The sequence below is a fragment of the Hemicordylus capensis genome, chromosome 1 (assembly GCF_027244095.1).
Source record: "Hemicordylus capensis ecotype Gifberg chromosome 1, rHemCap1.1.pri, whole genome shotgun sequence".
Classification (NCBI taxonomy): Eukaryota; Metazoa; Chordata; class Lepidosauria; order Squamata; family Cordylidae; genus Hemicordylus; species Hemicordylus capensis.
In genome coordinates this window covers 263,138,397-263,153,356 of record NC_069657.1, presented here as the reverse complement: position 1 = coordinate 263,153,356, position 14,960 = coordinate 263,138,397, and the positions used below count along the sequence as shown (strand labels likewise).

At 45.1% G+C, this 14,960-nt stretch overlaps 1 protein-coding gene across 2 annotated transcripts; it reads left to right on the top strand.

Annotated features, from left to right (window-relative positions):
• Window positions 1–637: 637 nt before the first annotated feature.
• On the top strand, window positions 638–13,831 carry BMP2 (bone morphogenetic protein 2). Of its 2 annotated transcripts, XM_053282787.1 has the most exons (3): window positions 638–1,733; window positions 5,318–5,673; window positions 11,886–13,830. In XM_053282787.1, the coding sequence occupies exons 2-3, from the start codon at window positions 5,328–5,330 to the stop codon at window positions 12,728–12,730; spliced, it is 1,191 nt and encodes a 396-aa protein (XP_053138762.1). In that variant the 5' UTR covers window positions 638–1,733; window positions 5,318–5,327; the 3' UTR covers window positions 12,731–13,830. The 2 variants fall into 2 exon arrangements, with proteins under 2 accessions (XP_053138762.1, XP_053138771.1); XM_053282796.1 differs by lacking the exon at window positions 638–1,733 and having other exon boundaries at window positions 5,325–5,673; window positions 11,886–13,831.
• The last annotated feature ends 1,129 nt before the right edge of the window (window positions 13,832–14,960 follow it).

The following is a 14,960-nucleotide window of genomic DNA, read 5'->3' as shown; positions in this document are numbered from 1 at the left end:
TCGCCCTGAAAACTATTCCCCCCGCCCCACAGACCTCCCTGAATGCAAAGACCTGCCCTGGATTTCCCCCTCGCCCCAATACTTGGAGCATTTCAAGCCTCCGCGTGGGAAGGTCCTGGGAGGGGGCAGACTACATACAGAGTGTTCCCCTTTCTCGCCAGCAGCACCTTGCTTAAAATAAGCGATGGCCCCGTGGAACATTTCCACCCTCGAAATATCTGCCGGACTGCTGTGACCGCTGCGAATACACAGAGATCGTCACACTTCTGACAAAGGCGAGCTGTATTTTAAAAATAAAAGTGCCGAGAGTTGGGGCTTTGGCAGCACCAAGAAACCGCAGCAGCGGCAGCTCCTCCTCCGCTCGCTCGCTCGCTCGGTCTCTGGCTCTCCTTCTCCCTCCCCGCTAGCGTTACCGATCCTAATCCGGAAAGTTTAGAGTGGGAGAGAGAGAGAAAGACGAGCGGCGTGCCCGTCGGAAGCTCGGCTGGGGGGAAGGGGGCGGCGCTCTCTTTAAACGCCGCCCGCCGAGCCGTGTCTCCTAGCGGCATCAGAAGCAGCCTCCTTGGCTCCCGCCTGTGATTGGAGAAAGCGCTCCAAGCCCCCCGGGGTCGTGAGTGACATCAGCAGGAGCCAGCAACAAAAAAGCAAAGGGGGAGGCAGCAGCCAAGCCAGCACCTCAAGTCCATTCGCAGCTCGGAGCGCACCACGGCGGCGCGGAGACGCGGCCAAGGCAAGGAGTACACAAGTCGAGCTGTGTATTTGCCGCCGCGGCACAAGCAGCAGCAGCAGCAGCAGCAGCGAGAGAAGAAGCGGGCTGCCCAGGCTGACTCCACGCAAAGCCGCTCGCTCGCTGCCGCTTCTTGCCACCAGGAACAAAAGTGCATGACCCAGAGAAGGAAAAAGTGAACCACTCTGATGCTGCTACAGCTGCTACTGCTGCTGGGTGGGATCTAACTCGGAATCCAACTCTTGGGCGCTGCTGCTGATGCCCAGGGCATTTGGGGGAGGAGGATTTTCATCTTCTCTCTGGTCACGCTCGCCCGTACAAGCGGCGTGTCGGGTCGGGTTGCCGGCCTCGATCCGGGAGAGAACCATCTGCTTCCCTCGCGCGCCTGTTTTTCCACCTTCTGTTGTTTTCTTTCCGCCCTCCCCATCCTCTCTCGCCGAGTATGTTTCCGAGGCGGACCGGGTGCTGGAGAAGAACGCCGGCCGTGCGCTCTCTTCCCCCAGCTCTGGATCAGGGCAGCGCCCTTTAAGCTGGGAGTGATGCCGGAGTCAGGAAAGGCCACCGGGCGAGAGCAGCAGATCCCAGGCGACGCTTCCTCCCCCTTGCGCGCAGGTTAGACCTCGAGAGAGAGAGCGAGCAGGCGAGAGGGACGCGCCGGGATGTTTTCTGCGACGAGAAGAAACCCTGGGCTGCGGCAGGCGAGGAACTAGCACACGGAACTTGGCCGGACCGGGGCTGAGCAGGGCAGCAGCTTTCTCCTCTGCTACCTGCCCCTTCCTCGGGAAGAAGACATTTCCAAGCACTCCTCGCCCCTCGTTGACATCTCTTCGGCTCGCCTTGCTCCTCCTCGACCCCATTCCGCCGTCGGAGCAAGGCAAAAGGACGGATCGCACCACCCTCTTGGCACCTCCTGGATCGGCCAGACGAAGTCCATGTGGAAGTTGGCTCGATGGACGTGCCCGAGTGCGCTGCTGCTGCTTCTTAGGCGATCGGCGGGATCCTAAAGGTACCCACAGGTGGAAGGGGCTCGGGAAAGGGCGGGTGGGCTGGAGGAGGGCTCGTGTTAGCTTGAACGCGGCAGATGTCAGCACATGGCCGGAGGTTTCCTGTGGGGACTCCCCCCGCGTCTATCCCACAGGCTGACCATACACACCTCCCCCTTCCAGGAAAGTCGGGGAATGAGCTGCCAAAGGAACTTGAATCAAGTGGGCAGTCCTTCATTTCAGAGCAGAGGGTCACAAGTCCACAGATGTTCTGCCTAGCATCCTCCCATCGCCAGCCGCACATCCCACTGCCCATGAGAAACAAAAATACACAAAATGTAGCATTTTTCCTCTGCTCCCCTGTGACCAGATCCGAAGCAGCCCCTTTTACTCCTGCAAGCAACTGGCAGTTCATGGGAGAAGCCAACTAGGATCCCTTGCAATATTACAGACAGTGCCGAGGTGTACCACCGGCAGATCATGGGTGGGCTGTGCACAATCCAGCAGTGCTCCAGCATCCTCTAGGATATCGCAAGGGATCCCAGCTGGGGTGCACTTCCGATTGCTTTCTATTCCATAGGCAGTCCTGAAAATATTGACACTTTCAGCAGGCATTGAAGTTGCATTTAGAAAGCCCTATTCCTCCCTTGGTGTGCACACCCGCATAAGTTTTCCCTGCCACATTCCCTCTCTTATGCTTCTGAAATCTGAGGCCCTTTTCAGCATATTTACATAGTTCGGTAGCATACATTTCTCTTCCTCCACAGCCACCACCGCTGCAAATCCCATCAACAATGTGAAAACCCCTCCTCCATACTGCTGAATAGGACACAAACAGTTATACAGGATCGGTTACATCAGCTGAATAAATATGAAAGTGCATTAAAAGAAAGCAAAAGAGGAGCAGAGTTTTAGCTCTAACTTTCTGGAGAAACAGTAAGACTTCAGCAAAGTATCCTGAAGCAAACCAGGAAAAACCCTCATTTAAAGTGAAGCAGCTGGTTTGCAAATGCTAAGTCACCTTCAGGCATGCAGCATAGGAAACTGCCATATACTGAGTCAGACCATTGGTCTATCTAGCTCAGTATTGTCTTCACAGACTGGCAGCGGCTTCTCCAAGGTTGCAGGCAGGAATCTCTCTCAGCCCTGTCTTGGAGAAGCTGCCAGGGAGGGAACTTGGAACCTTCTGCTCTTCCCAGAACGGCTTCATCCCGAGGGGAATATCTTGCAGTGCTCACACATCAAGTTTCCCATTCATATGCAACCAGGGCAGACCCTGCTTAGCTATGGGGACAAGTCATGCTTGCTACCACAAGACCAGCTCTCCTCTCCTCTTTTGCTCTTGCAGTTCATGTGCACAAGCAACTTCAGCAGAATAGGGAATATGGGTAAAGTTTTCTATATAGCAACATTAGAAGTCTCTTTCTTGTGGCCCACAGGATGCCTCCCCTTATGCTGCATTTAACAATGAAAGGAGGGGAGGGAGAGAAGAGGCAGATGAGCAAGAACAAGATAAACGAGGTTTCCTTTGACCTAGTGTAGGTTACCTAGATATACATAAAGTGAAGGAGGTTAAGACTTAAGTAAAAGGGTTGTAGCTATAATTAAGCGGATGGGTTCAAAGTACCCCAGGGCTCCTGAGGACCCCCCCCGCTCCACCCCTCCCTATTCTCTTCATTATCTCCCTCACTCCAAGGGAGTGAACACGGCCCCCTCTCCCCTAACTACGCCCCTGTTAAGTATTGTACAAATTTCATGACTGAAGAACAGCGGCCAGGCCACAATCCAATGTCGATGTTAATGAGTTTACACATGCCTCATTCTGTGCTGGATTGTAGCCTCCATTTATACTCCTCTGTGTTTTAATCGGCAGTCACTTGTGTCTTACTCTTCACTACTCTGAGCCCGTGGGGAGCAAGTGGACTGCAAAATTGAACTTGTTGCCCAACAAGCCAAGAGTGCTGGGATTTCCGTATGCTAAATCTCCATGCAGTCTAACACACATGGCTCGCCAGGAACACTCCTGCCCCAGGAGTTCCCTCAAGACTATACTTGTCATTAATTTGCCTTCAGCACCTTCCCCTCCCATGGCCACACATAATCCTCTGTTCCTTCTCCTGTTCTGCCAAGACAACACAGCCTCTCAAGTAGGCCAGCAAGTGGCTCTCAAAGATGCTGCCCCATGCTACCATTCCAGCCCTTCCTGCCACCCCAGCCACAACCCCCCCCCCGGTATTGTTATGTTGCCTTGCTCCTAGCACATACACACACTTGGGCAGTCTTTGTGGAATCCTTCCACTTCCTTACTGGAGTGAACAGCTGCACTTGAATGGCCTAACAGCCAGAGGATGGGCTTTTGAATGGACTTCAAAAGGCACCATAGCACAGAGTGACTCCAACCTCTTCCATCCCCTACCCCCATCATGAACCAACCTGTGGAAATATTCTACTGCAAGGGGTAGCTCAAGGGATGCTGAAGCCACTGGCTGACATCCAGACTAATGCAGTGTCCCTGAGGACAATATGTGTCCTCAGGGACATATATTCAGGAGGCACAGTGCACTTCAGAATGAAGGGGAGATGGTAAAAAAGATTGCATCTCCTCCATGGGGCCTGCACTGCAGCATTAGTCTGGGAGTCAGCCACTTCATAGTTATTTGTGTATTTGCAACAGTTGTTATAATACCTTTTTCTTCAATGAGTTCAGAGTGGCATTTTAGATGAGCCGCCCAAATCTAACCTGGTAACAGCATTGTGGCCACAATATCTTTTATGTGTTGGTCCTCTTCTGATGTCTTTGGTTGCGGTACCAGATCACAAAATTGACCATGCTGAGGAGAGGAAGAGAACATGTTGTGTGTTGCCTGTATATAATCTTATGTGACTTCCCAAGGGGAATAATAGTTTCTATGTGACACACACACCATTGTCTCCAGAGTATATTACTAAGAAGATCCATCAGTAGAATGTTCTTGGTTGGGCTTTACCTGATCTTTCTACCATAATTTTGGAAATTACCTTTAGTCCCTTGTTTACCAATACCCAAAATCCTCATTTTTAGCAAAGTTAACTACCCGGGCAGTTTCTATAATTTATTTATTTTATTTCAGATCTATCCTGCCCTTCTTCCATTATGGAACTCAAGGTAGTGTACATGAGGTTCCCAGATAGTTATCCATCCAGTCCCTGGCCATTATAAGAGTATTTATATATCACTTTTTAAAATAAAGGAGAGGCGGGAAACTATCAAAGTAGTTCAGACAGCAAACGGATGAAAAAGATGTTTCCCTGTCGCAAAGGGGCTTAATGTCCGTAAGGTGGCTCTATCATGTGCTCCCAGACCCTGCCCGTGAAAGAGAGAGAGAGAGAGAGATAAGCAAACAAAACTCAGTAACAAAGTTTCCATTGGGATCAGGATTTCCTTTCATAGACTTGACATCTAGGGATATGGAGAAAGCCTTGCTCCAGAGACTAGGAAAGCAGCAGCTATGGAGTTCTTCATAAGCCTTGATTCTCTACAGAAGTTAGTTTGTGGGATTTTATTCTGTTACATTTATTTCCATCGTCCTGTGCTAACTCTCTCCTGACTTTGTCCCCACATGTGCAGGTTGACGATCATGGTTGCCAGGACCCACTCTCTACTAGCGCTGCTGCTTTATCACGTGCTGCTGGGGGAGACAGCCAGCCTCATCCCAGAGGTGGGTGACCGGAGACGGTTCAGTGGCGAATTGGGCCGGGCTGCCCCACTGCAGCTCTCGGAAGGGATCCTGCGAGAATTTGAGCTGCGCCTGCTCAACATGTTTGGGCTCAAGCGGCGGCCCACACCAAGCAAGAACGCCATTATCCCTCCTTATATGTTGGAGCTCTACCACCTGCACACCAGTCAGAAGCCAACTACTATGGACTATAACCTGGAGAGAGCCACCAGCAGGGCCAATACTGTCAGGAGCTTTCATCATGAAGGTAAGGCGGGGGGGGGGACATTTTTGCTCCTGCTTTTGCCACAAAGCACATGGACTTGAGCAGTTTACAGCCTACACATTTGAATTCAGGGTTTGCCAAGATGTTTGGCAGTTGGTTATTTGTGAATTTATAATTCACTCATTTGGTATTCATCCTGCAGCGCTTGTTGCTTAAATATTTGTGAATTCCTTGTTATGCAGTGTCACTCCTGGTAGGTTGACTGATTATATGCACCAGTGCAATGGAGATCATATCTGTTTTGGCAAAACATCAAAGCTATAATGCTTAAAAGAAAAATGTCACTCAAATATGTCATTCACAAGCGCTCCGGGGAGGGTGGGAGTGGAGAAGGCAGGATAGCACCTAACTCGGTGTGTGTGTGTGTGTGTGTGCGCGCGCACCCACATGACTGGTGCTTTTGCGAGCCACACAGCATTCGGGAGGCTGGGAGCCTCCGGTTATCCCAAAATGCACTGTGCGATTGATGGATCCTGCTGTGAGTCGGGTGCTCTAGGCACCTGGCTCTGAGTCTGCTTGGGCTGTGTGCAGCCTGAGCATTCACATGACCCTGTACCTGGTTAAAAGGGTGCTTGCACCCTTCTATCCAGGTAAACGGGCAGGTAACATTCCTGGGCTACCCAGGAGGGCGGTGCCAGGATCAGCCTCGATCCTGGCACTTCACACGAGCAGCCCTACCCAGGTAGGACTTCCCAAGCCTGGGTAGACTGCTTGTGTGAACAGCCGCAAATTGAATCAGCCAGTTTGAAAAACACAATTCTAAATTTAAGTCAATTAGCATTTGTGCAAAAAGGGAGTAAAAGATTATTGCAAGATGACTATGAATGAAATGTAATTGTCTTTGTTATGACTTTTTTGCTTAAACTCCTCCCAACTTCTCATAGATCAGTATAGCCCTGTTGCAGTGCTTAAAAAATGAACCAGGATTCTAACACACACACTGTCATTCTATCAGCATTTCCTTGGAAACCAATAACCTAGTCCTCTTCTCAAGATTTACACTTTTTAAGTGAAAACCTGTTTTGATAAATGTTGGGAGGTGGGGTGCTTTTCAAACATGCTGCTCTCCAATATATAATGTGTGAAGACTTGCCATTTCACTTTCAATAGATGTAAATTGGCCCTCAGCTCCTAAAATGAAATAAAACTCTTGATGCTACAGGGTTGCAAAACTGCATGATTGTACTTGTGTCTCCTAATTGGAAATTTTGTAAAATGTAGTAGTTGAAGATCTGTGAAATTCAATGCATCCCCTACCCAAGCTGCTAGAACCCCCCGATAATAAGGAGTGGCTCAAAAGAAGGATTTCAGCATGGACAATTTTAAGTACTGAGAAATTTTAAAGCCTAAAGATTAAATTTTCAAGAATTAACATCTGTCTGAAATTTGAGCCTGGCACTGTCATTATGATGACAGTAGACTTTGGTTCTAAAGAGTCAGGGCCCAGTTTTTTGTGTGTGCTTGTATAGTATTGTGGGTAGTTAGTTTGTTCAGAGAAATCTATGTGATCAGTTTTTGCTCAGGGTGTGGAGTGTACAATTCATATGAAACAACCTGGAGCAAAAATGGGGAGGAGTACAAGGAATGTCACATTTTTTCTCTGAATAGCTAGTAATCTTAATTGCGGCCAAGGTTATGTTTCATTAACCGTCTAGAGAATGGTAGAGTTTATATCTAATTCTAAAAGCAGAATAAAGTATTCTGTGCCTTGTGCAGATTATTATTATTTTTTAATGACCTTGATTGCTCAAGAGCAAGAAGAGGATGGCTTGTTTCCCACCAATAACTTTCATTTTTGAAAGCTAAATTCCAAGAAAAGAAAAGTCTTTCTAATTTACAGTTGGCTATAGGGTCCTTGGAAGGTTTTCTAATCCCTATCTAATCCCCGTGAGAGATCAATTTAACAATCAATTGTATTGTCTCCACCATGACTTAGTCTTCTGTTTAAAACTAGATTCAGTGTAGACCTAAGGTAAGCCCTTCAGAAAGCAAGACTGATAAGTTTTGGAGCAGCTGTCCATTGGATTTCATAGGCACCTGGGGCTTGAGGTCACTTGGATTAAAAGCCAGAAGCAAATATGGATTTAACATAGACTGAGTTGTTGTGAATTAATGCAGCCCTCTGTTCAAAACCAGATGCACTCTCCTACCACTTATCCTTTTATTTTAGAACTAGGCCATTCTGTAAAGGAATCTTGCCTGAAATTTTATGCAAAGCACTTGTATCAAAGCTCCTTAAACTTGAACAAACTTGTCCAGTGCACTACTCCAGTAAAGTGCTGCTTGATCTTTACATAGCATTTGCAAATGGTGCTTTTTTGCTGCCTGCCTTCTGTTTAATATACATCCAAAAGTTTCTAAACATTCTTCTTCCCTATGTCTGTGATCCTGAGCACAATTTTGTGAGAGTAAGAAATTGCTGGGCTCTCTTTTAAGAAAGAGGTATCAGAATTGGATAATAGCATCCTATGAGAGCTAGCTGCTTGTGACCTATTAGATTCCTTGCTCAATCTACATCCCATACGCAGCTGCTTTAATGCAATACAGAGAGGCATGAAGAGATCATACATTGGGTGGCCTTTACAAAAAGTGCCTTAGAACTTTTACACTTCCAGCTGGTTCACTGGTGGCATGTTGTAGGTTTACTCTACAAAGGGAGGCAACAGCAGACTGTGCAGGCTATAGAAGAAAGCTAGGAAGGATGGCAAAGAAAAATAAATATATATCTTAAGTTTAATTAAGCTTGTGTACAAGGGACACGTCTAAGTAATGATTATACTAACTAATAACACGTCTTAATGAGGCAAGAGATTAATGGTGTAATTTAACCTTGTACTGTGGTTTATGCTGCTTTATATGTAAATACAGAACTAATGAATGGGAGAGCACATCACGTATAGTTCACTTGTGCCAAAAAAGCACCTTCATGCAGAACTATAGGCACCATGAATGGGGGAGGGGGAGGAAGGGGCTAGTAAGAAGTTTGGTTGGTAGAATTGCTGCAGCTCAAGCAATTCTATGCCAACAAAATAACCGTATAACATTCCATTATGGTGTACTTCATTACTCTTACATGAGCCTAATCATAATTGGAATTAAACACTCATGTGACTGTTGCCAATAACACCTTGGCTCTCATTTTGCCACTGAGGAACAGATTCATTTTTAAACATTTATATCCCACCTTTCTCCCACCATGGATCTCAAAGCCAGGTGTCTATGGGGCTCCCAGGCACCGAGCTGACCTAGGTTTGCTCAGCTTCAGCAAGGTGGTTGTATCATGTGTTCTCACAGCATGCTCGGGGACCTGAGAACTAAAATGCTGCAGTTCATATGCACTCTTTCAGCCCAATGGGCACTGTGGCTTGTTTGTTCCAGTCAGCCTGTGTAGACTTTCAGCCAGACTCTCTTGGGATAGCCCAGAACATCCCAATACATTTTGTATAGACTGTCTTGGGATGGCCCAGTCCTGAGCATGCATGATGAAGCTTATGCACACTTTATCATATTTTGTAACCTATCCTTACTCCAAGGAGCTCATCATGGCATACATGGAGGTGATACCATTTTACCCTTACCCCACCCTGTGAAATAGGTTAGACTGAGAAATAGCAACTCAACTGCATTTTATTCTGAACTAGTGCATAAGCTAGCAAATATCTGTACGATAAGGTGCAGTTATGTTAGCAAACGCCACCCTTGCTAAATGGAATAGTGGTAGCATTCTGTAAATGTAATTTGTGGCACTGACCTGGGCAGAGGGAGTATGTGGTGGGATAAAACATAATGGTAATCTTTGGCCTGTGAGGAATCTTCTCCAAATTTCACCACAGTATAAGAAAAACCTTTTCAATTTTATTTTATCTTATAATAAGAAGTACCATTCATATTAATATTTAAATTGTGCACTTATTTTAAATTATGTGCCTTGTATGCTCTCTTTAAGGGTACTTGCTGTGGCTGTTGTAGAAAGATCTACAACATGTCAAATTAAAGGAAAGAGTATGTAGATAGGGCCAGGGAAAACCCCCAAACTAAATGTGAGGTAAACAAAGCCTAACTGATGCTTGTCATTCTGGTGAACCCTCCCTAGCCATTGGGTGAGTTGCTGTGGTGTCATAGAAACAGGTGGTAGGTAGGGCAGGAATGGGGAAGCAGATGTGAAGGGAAGTGGTGGTTGGGGGAAAGGTGATAGATATGAAAGAGAGCAGGGAATAGATTAAAAACTAGAAGCTGTATTTTCTTAAGAAAGTGGTACCAGGAAACTGCCATAAGGGCAGGAAGAAGAAATGGGCTTCCAGGCAAAACAAGATTTAAAGCAACAAGATTTGGGTAGAGGTGGTTAGAAATCATGGGGAAGGGTGTAACCCACAAGGATAGAAGAACTCTGGACGTGTCCTCTGCTTCCTCAGAAATGTTTCCACTGGCTGGCCTCTCTCTGTAGGAATGCTCATAGGGTACAGGAGAGCATCTCCGCACAGACAGACACACAAATAGTGTTGGCATAGGGAAATGAAGCAAACTAAAATTTAAAATTAATCAACTGCAAGAAGCTTTCCTGCAAGTGTTTGAGCTGTCACTTGTCCTTCCTAGTTCTACTTCCCATTATGTACTTAAATGGAAGCTCCTGTTAAAATGGCCTTAGGTGAGCGTACTGCAAACAGTAAGTGTATTCTTCAGACAGAAGAAGTTGTGTTTCCAGAACTGTAACAGAAACAAGCTATAAACCTAAACTTGTTTACTTGCAAATAAATTTCATTAACATCTGTGATTGTTCGAAGTACATATGCAAATGATTCGACATGGTACTGCAAAAATAATTTACAGTATGCCTAGACTTATCTACAGGCACCACATTTACTAAAAATAATGTGTGGTGGTATAGTCATGTGTAACTCACTTCATGGCTTAGCCATATCTCTCATTCTCAGCCTAATTTAGATGTTTTGTGAGGATAAGGATATTGTATTCCATATTGAGCCCTTGGAATGAGGGAGGGGAGAATGCAACTTTGCCACTGTTCACACACACACACACACACACACACACACACACCCTGGCTCTTTTGTACTTGCGTATTATTTTTGAGCTCAAAGGACAGAACTGAGTTTGGTGGAAATACTAGGCATATACCATCATCAGTATGATATTGAACAATTGGTGCTATATAAATAATTGTAGTAATAATTGTAATTGTAGATGATGCATTTTGAGCACCCTGAATTAGACATAATTCACAAAGCATCCTAAGGACTACGTAGCCATCAAAGCTGGCATCCCTACATACAGGGGTATAGCTATAATTGAGCAGATAGGTACAAAGAACCCGGGGCCCCCAGCTCCAACCCTCCCTATTTTCTTCATTATCTCCCTCACTCCCTCCCTCAAGGGGCCGCTGGGGAGAGGAGCAAACACAGGCCCCCTCTACCCTAGCTACACCCCTGCCTACATACATCATTTTTTTAGTTAATGGTTCATAAAAGTGTAATTGAGAGGCAACACTCTGGACAATGGACATGGTGGACACATCTCCTGTGCCAAACACAGAATGAAGTTTTAAGTATGAATGTCCAGAACCTCCCATAGACTATTCCATCTGTCTATAAAATTGGGCTTTAAGTCATTCGCTTTCCATAGATTCAAATTTTGTTTTGAGGCATCTTTTAACTAGGTGTGCTTTACATCATGGTCTGTAACTAAGATACAGGATTTTGGTGAGTAAGGTTTGTAAATCATGAAACTTGTGATGTAATGCCTTTGGGTCATATATTAAGAGACTGCCATGAAAGCTGAAGTAGGGTGTCATTTTGTTTTTAAGAAAACTGAGAAATGCAACCCCTTTCCTTGATCCTCACTCACTTCTTAATTACTCTCACTGGGTCCCTGCTAACCCCAGTGTTAATTTTTTCTTTAATGCCCTTGAATTTCTAAGTGATGTCTCTCATTTCTTCCCCATTATTACGACCACCTGGAATTCACAATGTTCTCCTGTTGGATCCCAGTACATGACAATGAATGCATAACATCATGTTTCATGTACTGTCTAAAACAGAAAGACAACTTTTATTTTGAATCATCACATTTCTAATTAAACTTAGCCTAATGCTCTTTGAAAGCTACCAGTAGTAGGTAATTCAAGTCTTTCATTGCTTGCCTAAGTTACTGACTGTGCTTTTCTGTTTTTTCTAAATCAGAAACTCTGGAAGAGCTTCCAGAAAGAATTGGGAAAACATCTCGGCGATTCTTCTTTAACTTAAGTTCTATCCCTACTGAGGAGTTTATCACTTCTGCTGAGCTTCAGGTTTTTCGGGAACATATCCACGATGCCTTTGAAAACAACAGCAGCTCTTACCACCGTATTAATATTTATGAAATTATAAAGTCAGAGGGAGAGGCCTCCAAGGACCCTATCACAAGACTCTTGGACACCCGCTTGGTGCATCATAATGCCAGCAAATGGGAAACTTTTGATGTGACGCCAGCTATAATGAGGTGGATTGCACATGGACAACCCAATCATGGGTTTGTGGTAGAAGTAGTTCATTTGGACAATGAGAACAGCGTCTCCAAGAGACATGTCAGGATCAGCAGGTCTTTGCATCAGGATGATGTTAGCTGGTCTCGAATCAGGCCGTTACTAGTCACCTTTGGGCATGACGGAAAGGGACACCCTCTCCATAAGAGAGAGAAACGTCAAGCAAAACTCAAACAACGCAAACGACATAAATTCAATTGTAAAAGGCACCCTTTATATGTGGATTTCAATGATGTAGGGTGGAATGACTGGATAGTGGCCCCACCAGGTTATAGTGCCTACTACTGCCATGGAGACTGCCCTTTTCCATTGGCAGATCATCTGAACTCCACAAACCATGCCATTGTTCAGACTTTGGTCAATTCAGTGAATTCCAAAATCCCCAAAGCTTGCTGTGTGCCGACAGAACTGAGTGCAATCTCCATGCTCTATCTTGATGAGAACGACAAGGTTGTACTAAAGAACTATCAAGACATGGTTGTGGAGGGTTGTGGGTGCCGCTGATGCAGCAGCAGTGAAATAAAATGGACAGATTTAAAGAGAGCGAAAAAAACTTGACACTTTAATATTTCCCAATGAAGACTTTATTTATGTTATGAAATGGAGAATTAAACACTACTATTTTGAAAATCTATTTATGTCTACAAAAAAAAAGTGAGGAGAAATATTTTAATCAGAGAATTATTCCTTTTAAAAGATTTTAAACATATTTTAGTTGTACATTTTATATGGGTTTAACCCCCTCCCCAGCACATGAAGTATAAAGGTCAGATTCTTATTTTGTATTTATTTACTATTATAACCACTTTTTAGAAGAATAGCGAATTTGTATTTATATGTATAATCAAAAAAAGAAGAAAATATAGGGTTTGTATATAATTTAAAACAAATGGTAGCTGTTTCAGTTGTGTGTATTTAAGTAAGTTGAAATGTGTACATGGAAGGGTTACTATGGCAAAGGTGCATAACACATTTTGCTTTCTGCAGTTCTACTGTTAAGGTCACAAGTGCAAGCCCAATGAAAAGTGGCTAATCCACCCTGCTGACTCAAGATTATATTGTACAATTCTCAGGAATGCTGCAGGGTGGGCTGCCCAGTCCATGAGAAACTGGCATCCTCTTGATGTGGAGCATTTGGATAAGAACCAGACATTGCTGAGCAAGTAGAAATATGCTGTTCTTCATGAAGGTGTGATGTGACCACCAACTGGGCAGACAGAACCCCCCTCCCTTTTAAAAAAAAAATTCACACTTACAGAAAAGCAAAATGTTTATGCTGTTCCTCCCCTTTAAGTAGTTCATCCATTGGAATCCTTGTCCGGGCCAATATTAAATAAAATACCAGATTTCTTCAGTTTTTTAAAAGCTTATTTCTATTCCCTTTTCCTAAAAGCTTGTAAGACATAATTTTGTGCTACTATGCAACACTTATTTAACACCAGAATTTTGCCAGCTACTATACAAAACACATCAGTAATACAGGCCTTGCTCAAAATCCTTAAAAGCTACATTGACCTAACATTTTTGGGAAGGGTGGCTTGTTGGAGGTAACAACGATGTGTGCAGAACTACCTCTGCCTTTCTAGAAGTATGATGTGCATAAAAGGAATAGGAATTGCTAGCACCTTCCCTAAACGACAACTAGATTCACAGAAAGCCTCTAGGGCAGAGCTGTACCACTTTGGCCCTCCAGCTGTTGTTGGACTACAACTCCCAACATCCCCATGGTGGCTGGGGATTATGGGAGTTGTAGTCCAACATCAGCTGGAGGGCCAAAGTTGCGCAGCCCTGCTCTAGGGAAGTTATGCACATCTCCACTATCCGATAGCGAAGCAGGGTCCATGTGCACCAGAACAGGCTTTCATATGAGAGTTCCGTTCTGTTATTGTGTAATTAGCTACTTCTCAATCATGACTTGAAATTGATGGTTGCATGATATTTTAAAATAGTTTTGCTGTATCAAACCCAAAAGGCCTATCTAGTCCAGCATCCTGTTTGCAACAGTGGCCAGCCAGGAAGCCTCTAACAGGGGCATGGAAGCAACAGCCCTCCCAAGCTGTTTGCCCCTAGCAACTGATATCCAGAGATATACTGCCTCAGAACTTGAAGGTGTCCTCCAGTGTGTAAAGTGTGCTGCGAGTTGGTGTCGACACCTTGTGACCACAGAGCCCTGTGGTTTTCTTTGGTAGAATACAGGAGGGGGTTACCATTACCTCCTCCCGTGCAGTACAAGATGAAGCCTTTCAGCATCTTCCTATATCTCTGCTGCCCAATACAGGTGTTTCCCATAGTCTGGGAAACATACCACATACCAGCAACCATACCACATACCAGCATACCATACCACATACCACATACCAGCAACCTCTGCAAGTCATTTCCTGCTGCCATAAAAACAATCAACCTGAATGTCTCCTAAAGCATAGCATATACTTGCAGATGATGTAGGGGGCAACTAAAGTAAAGGTAAAGTGTGCCATCAAGTCGATTTTGACTCCCGGTGCCCACAGAGCTCTGTGGTTGTCTTTGGTAGAATACAGGAAGGGCCCTCCCGCATTGCCATCTCCCGTACAGTATGAGATGATGCCTTTCAGCATCTTCCTATAGCACTGCTGCCCAATATAGTGCCAGAGAGGATTCAAACTGACCACTTTCTGCTTGTTAGTCAAGCATTTCCCCACTGCACTACTTAAGGTGATTTACCCTGGGTCCTTACAACTTGTGTATTTTTTGG

Bases quoted from the DNA above. Each gene is read 5' to 3' on its own strand.
- BMP2 (XM_053282796.1), top strand. From the start codon at position 5,328: ATGGTTGCCAGGACCCACTCTCTACTAGCGCTGCTGCTTTATCACGTG. The intron at 5,674-11,885 runs GTAAGGCGGGGG...TTTCTAAATCAG, and splicing joins CAGGAGCTTTCATCATGAAG to AAACTCTGGAAGAGCTTCCA.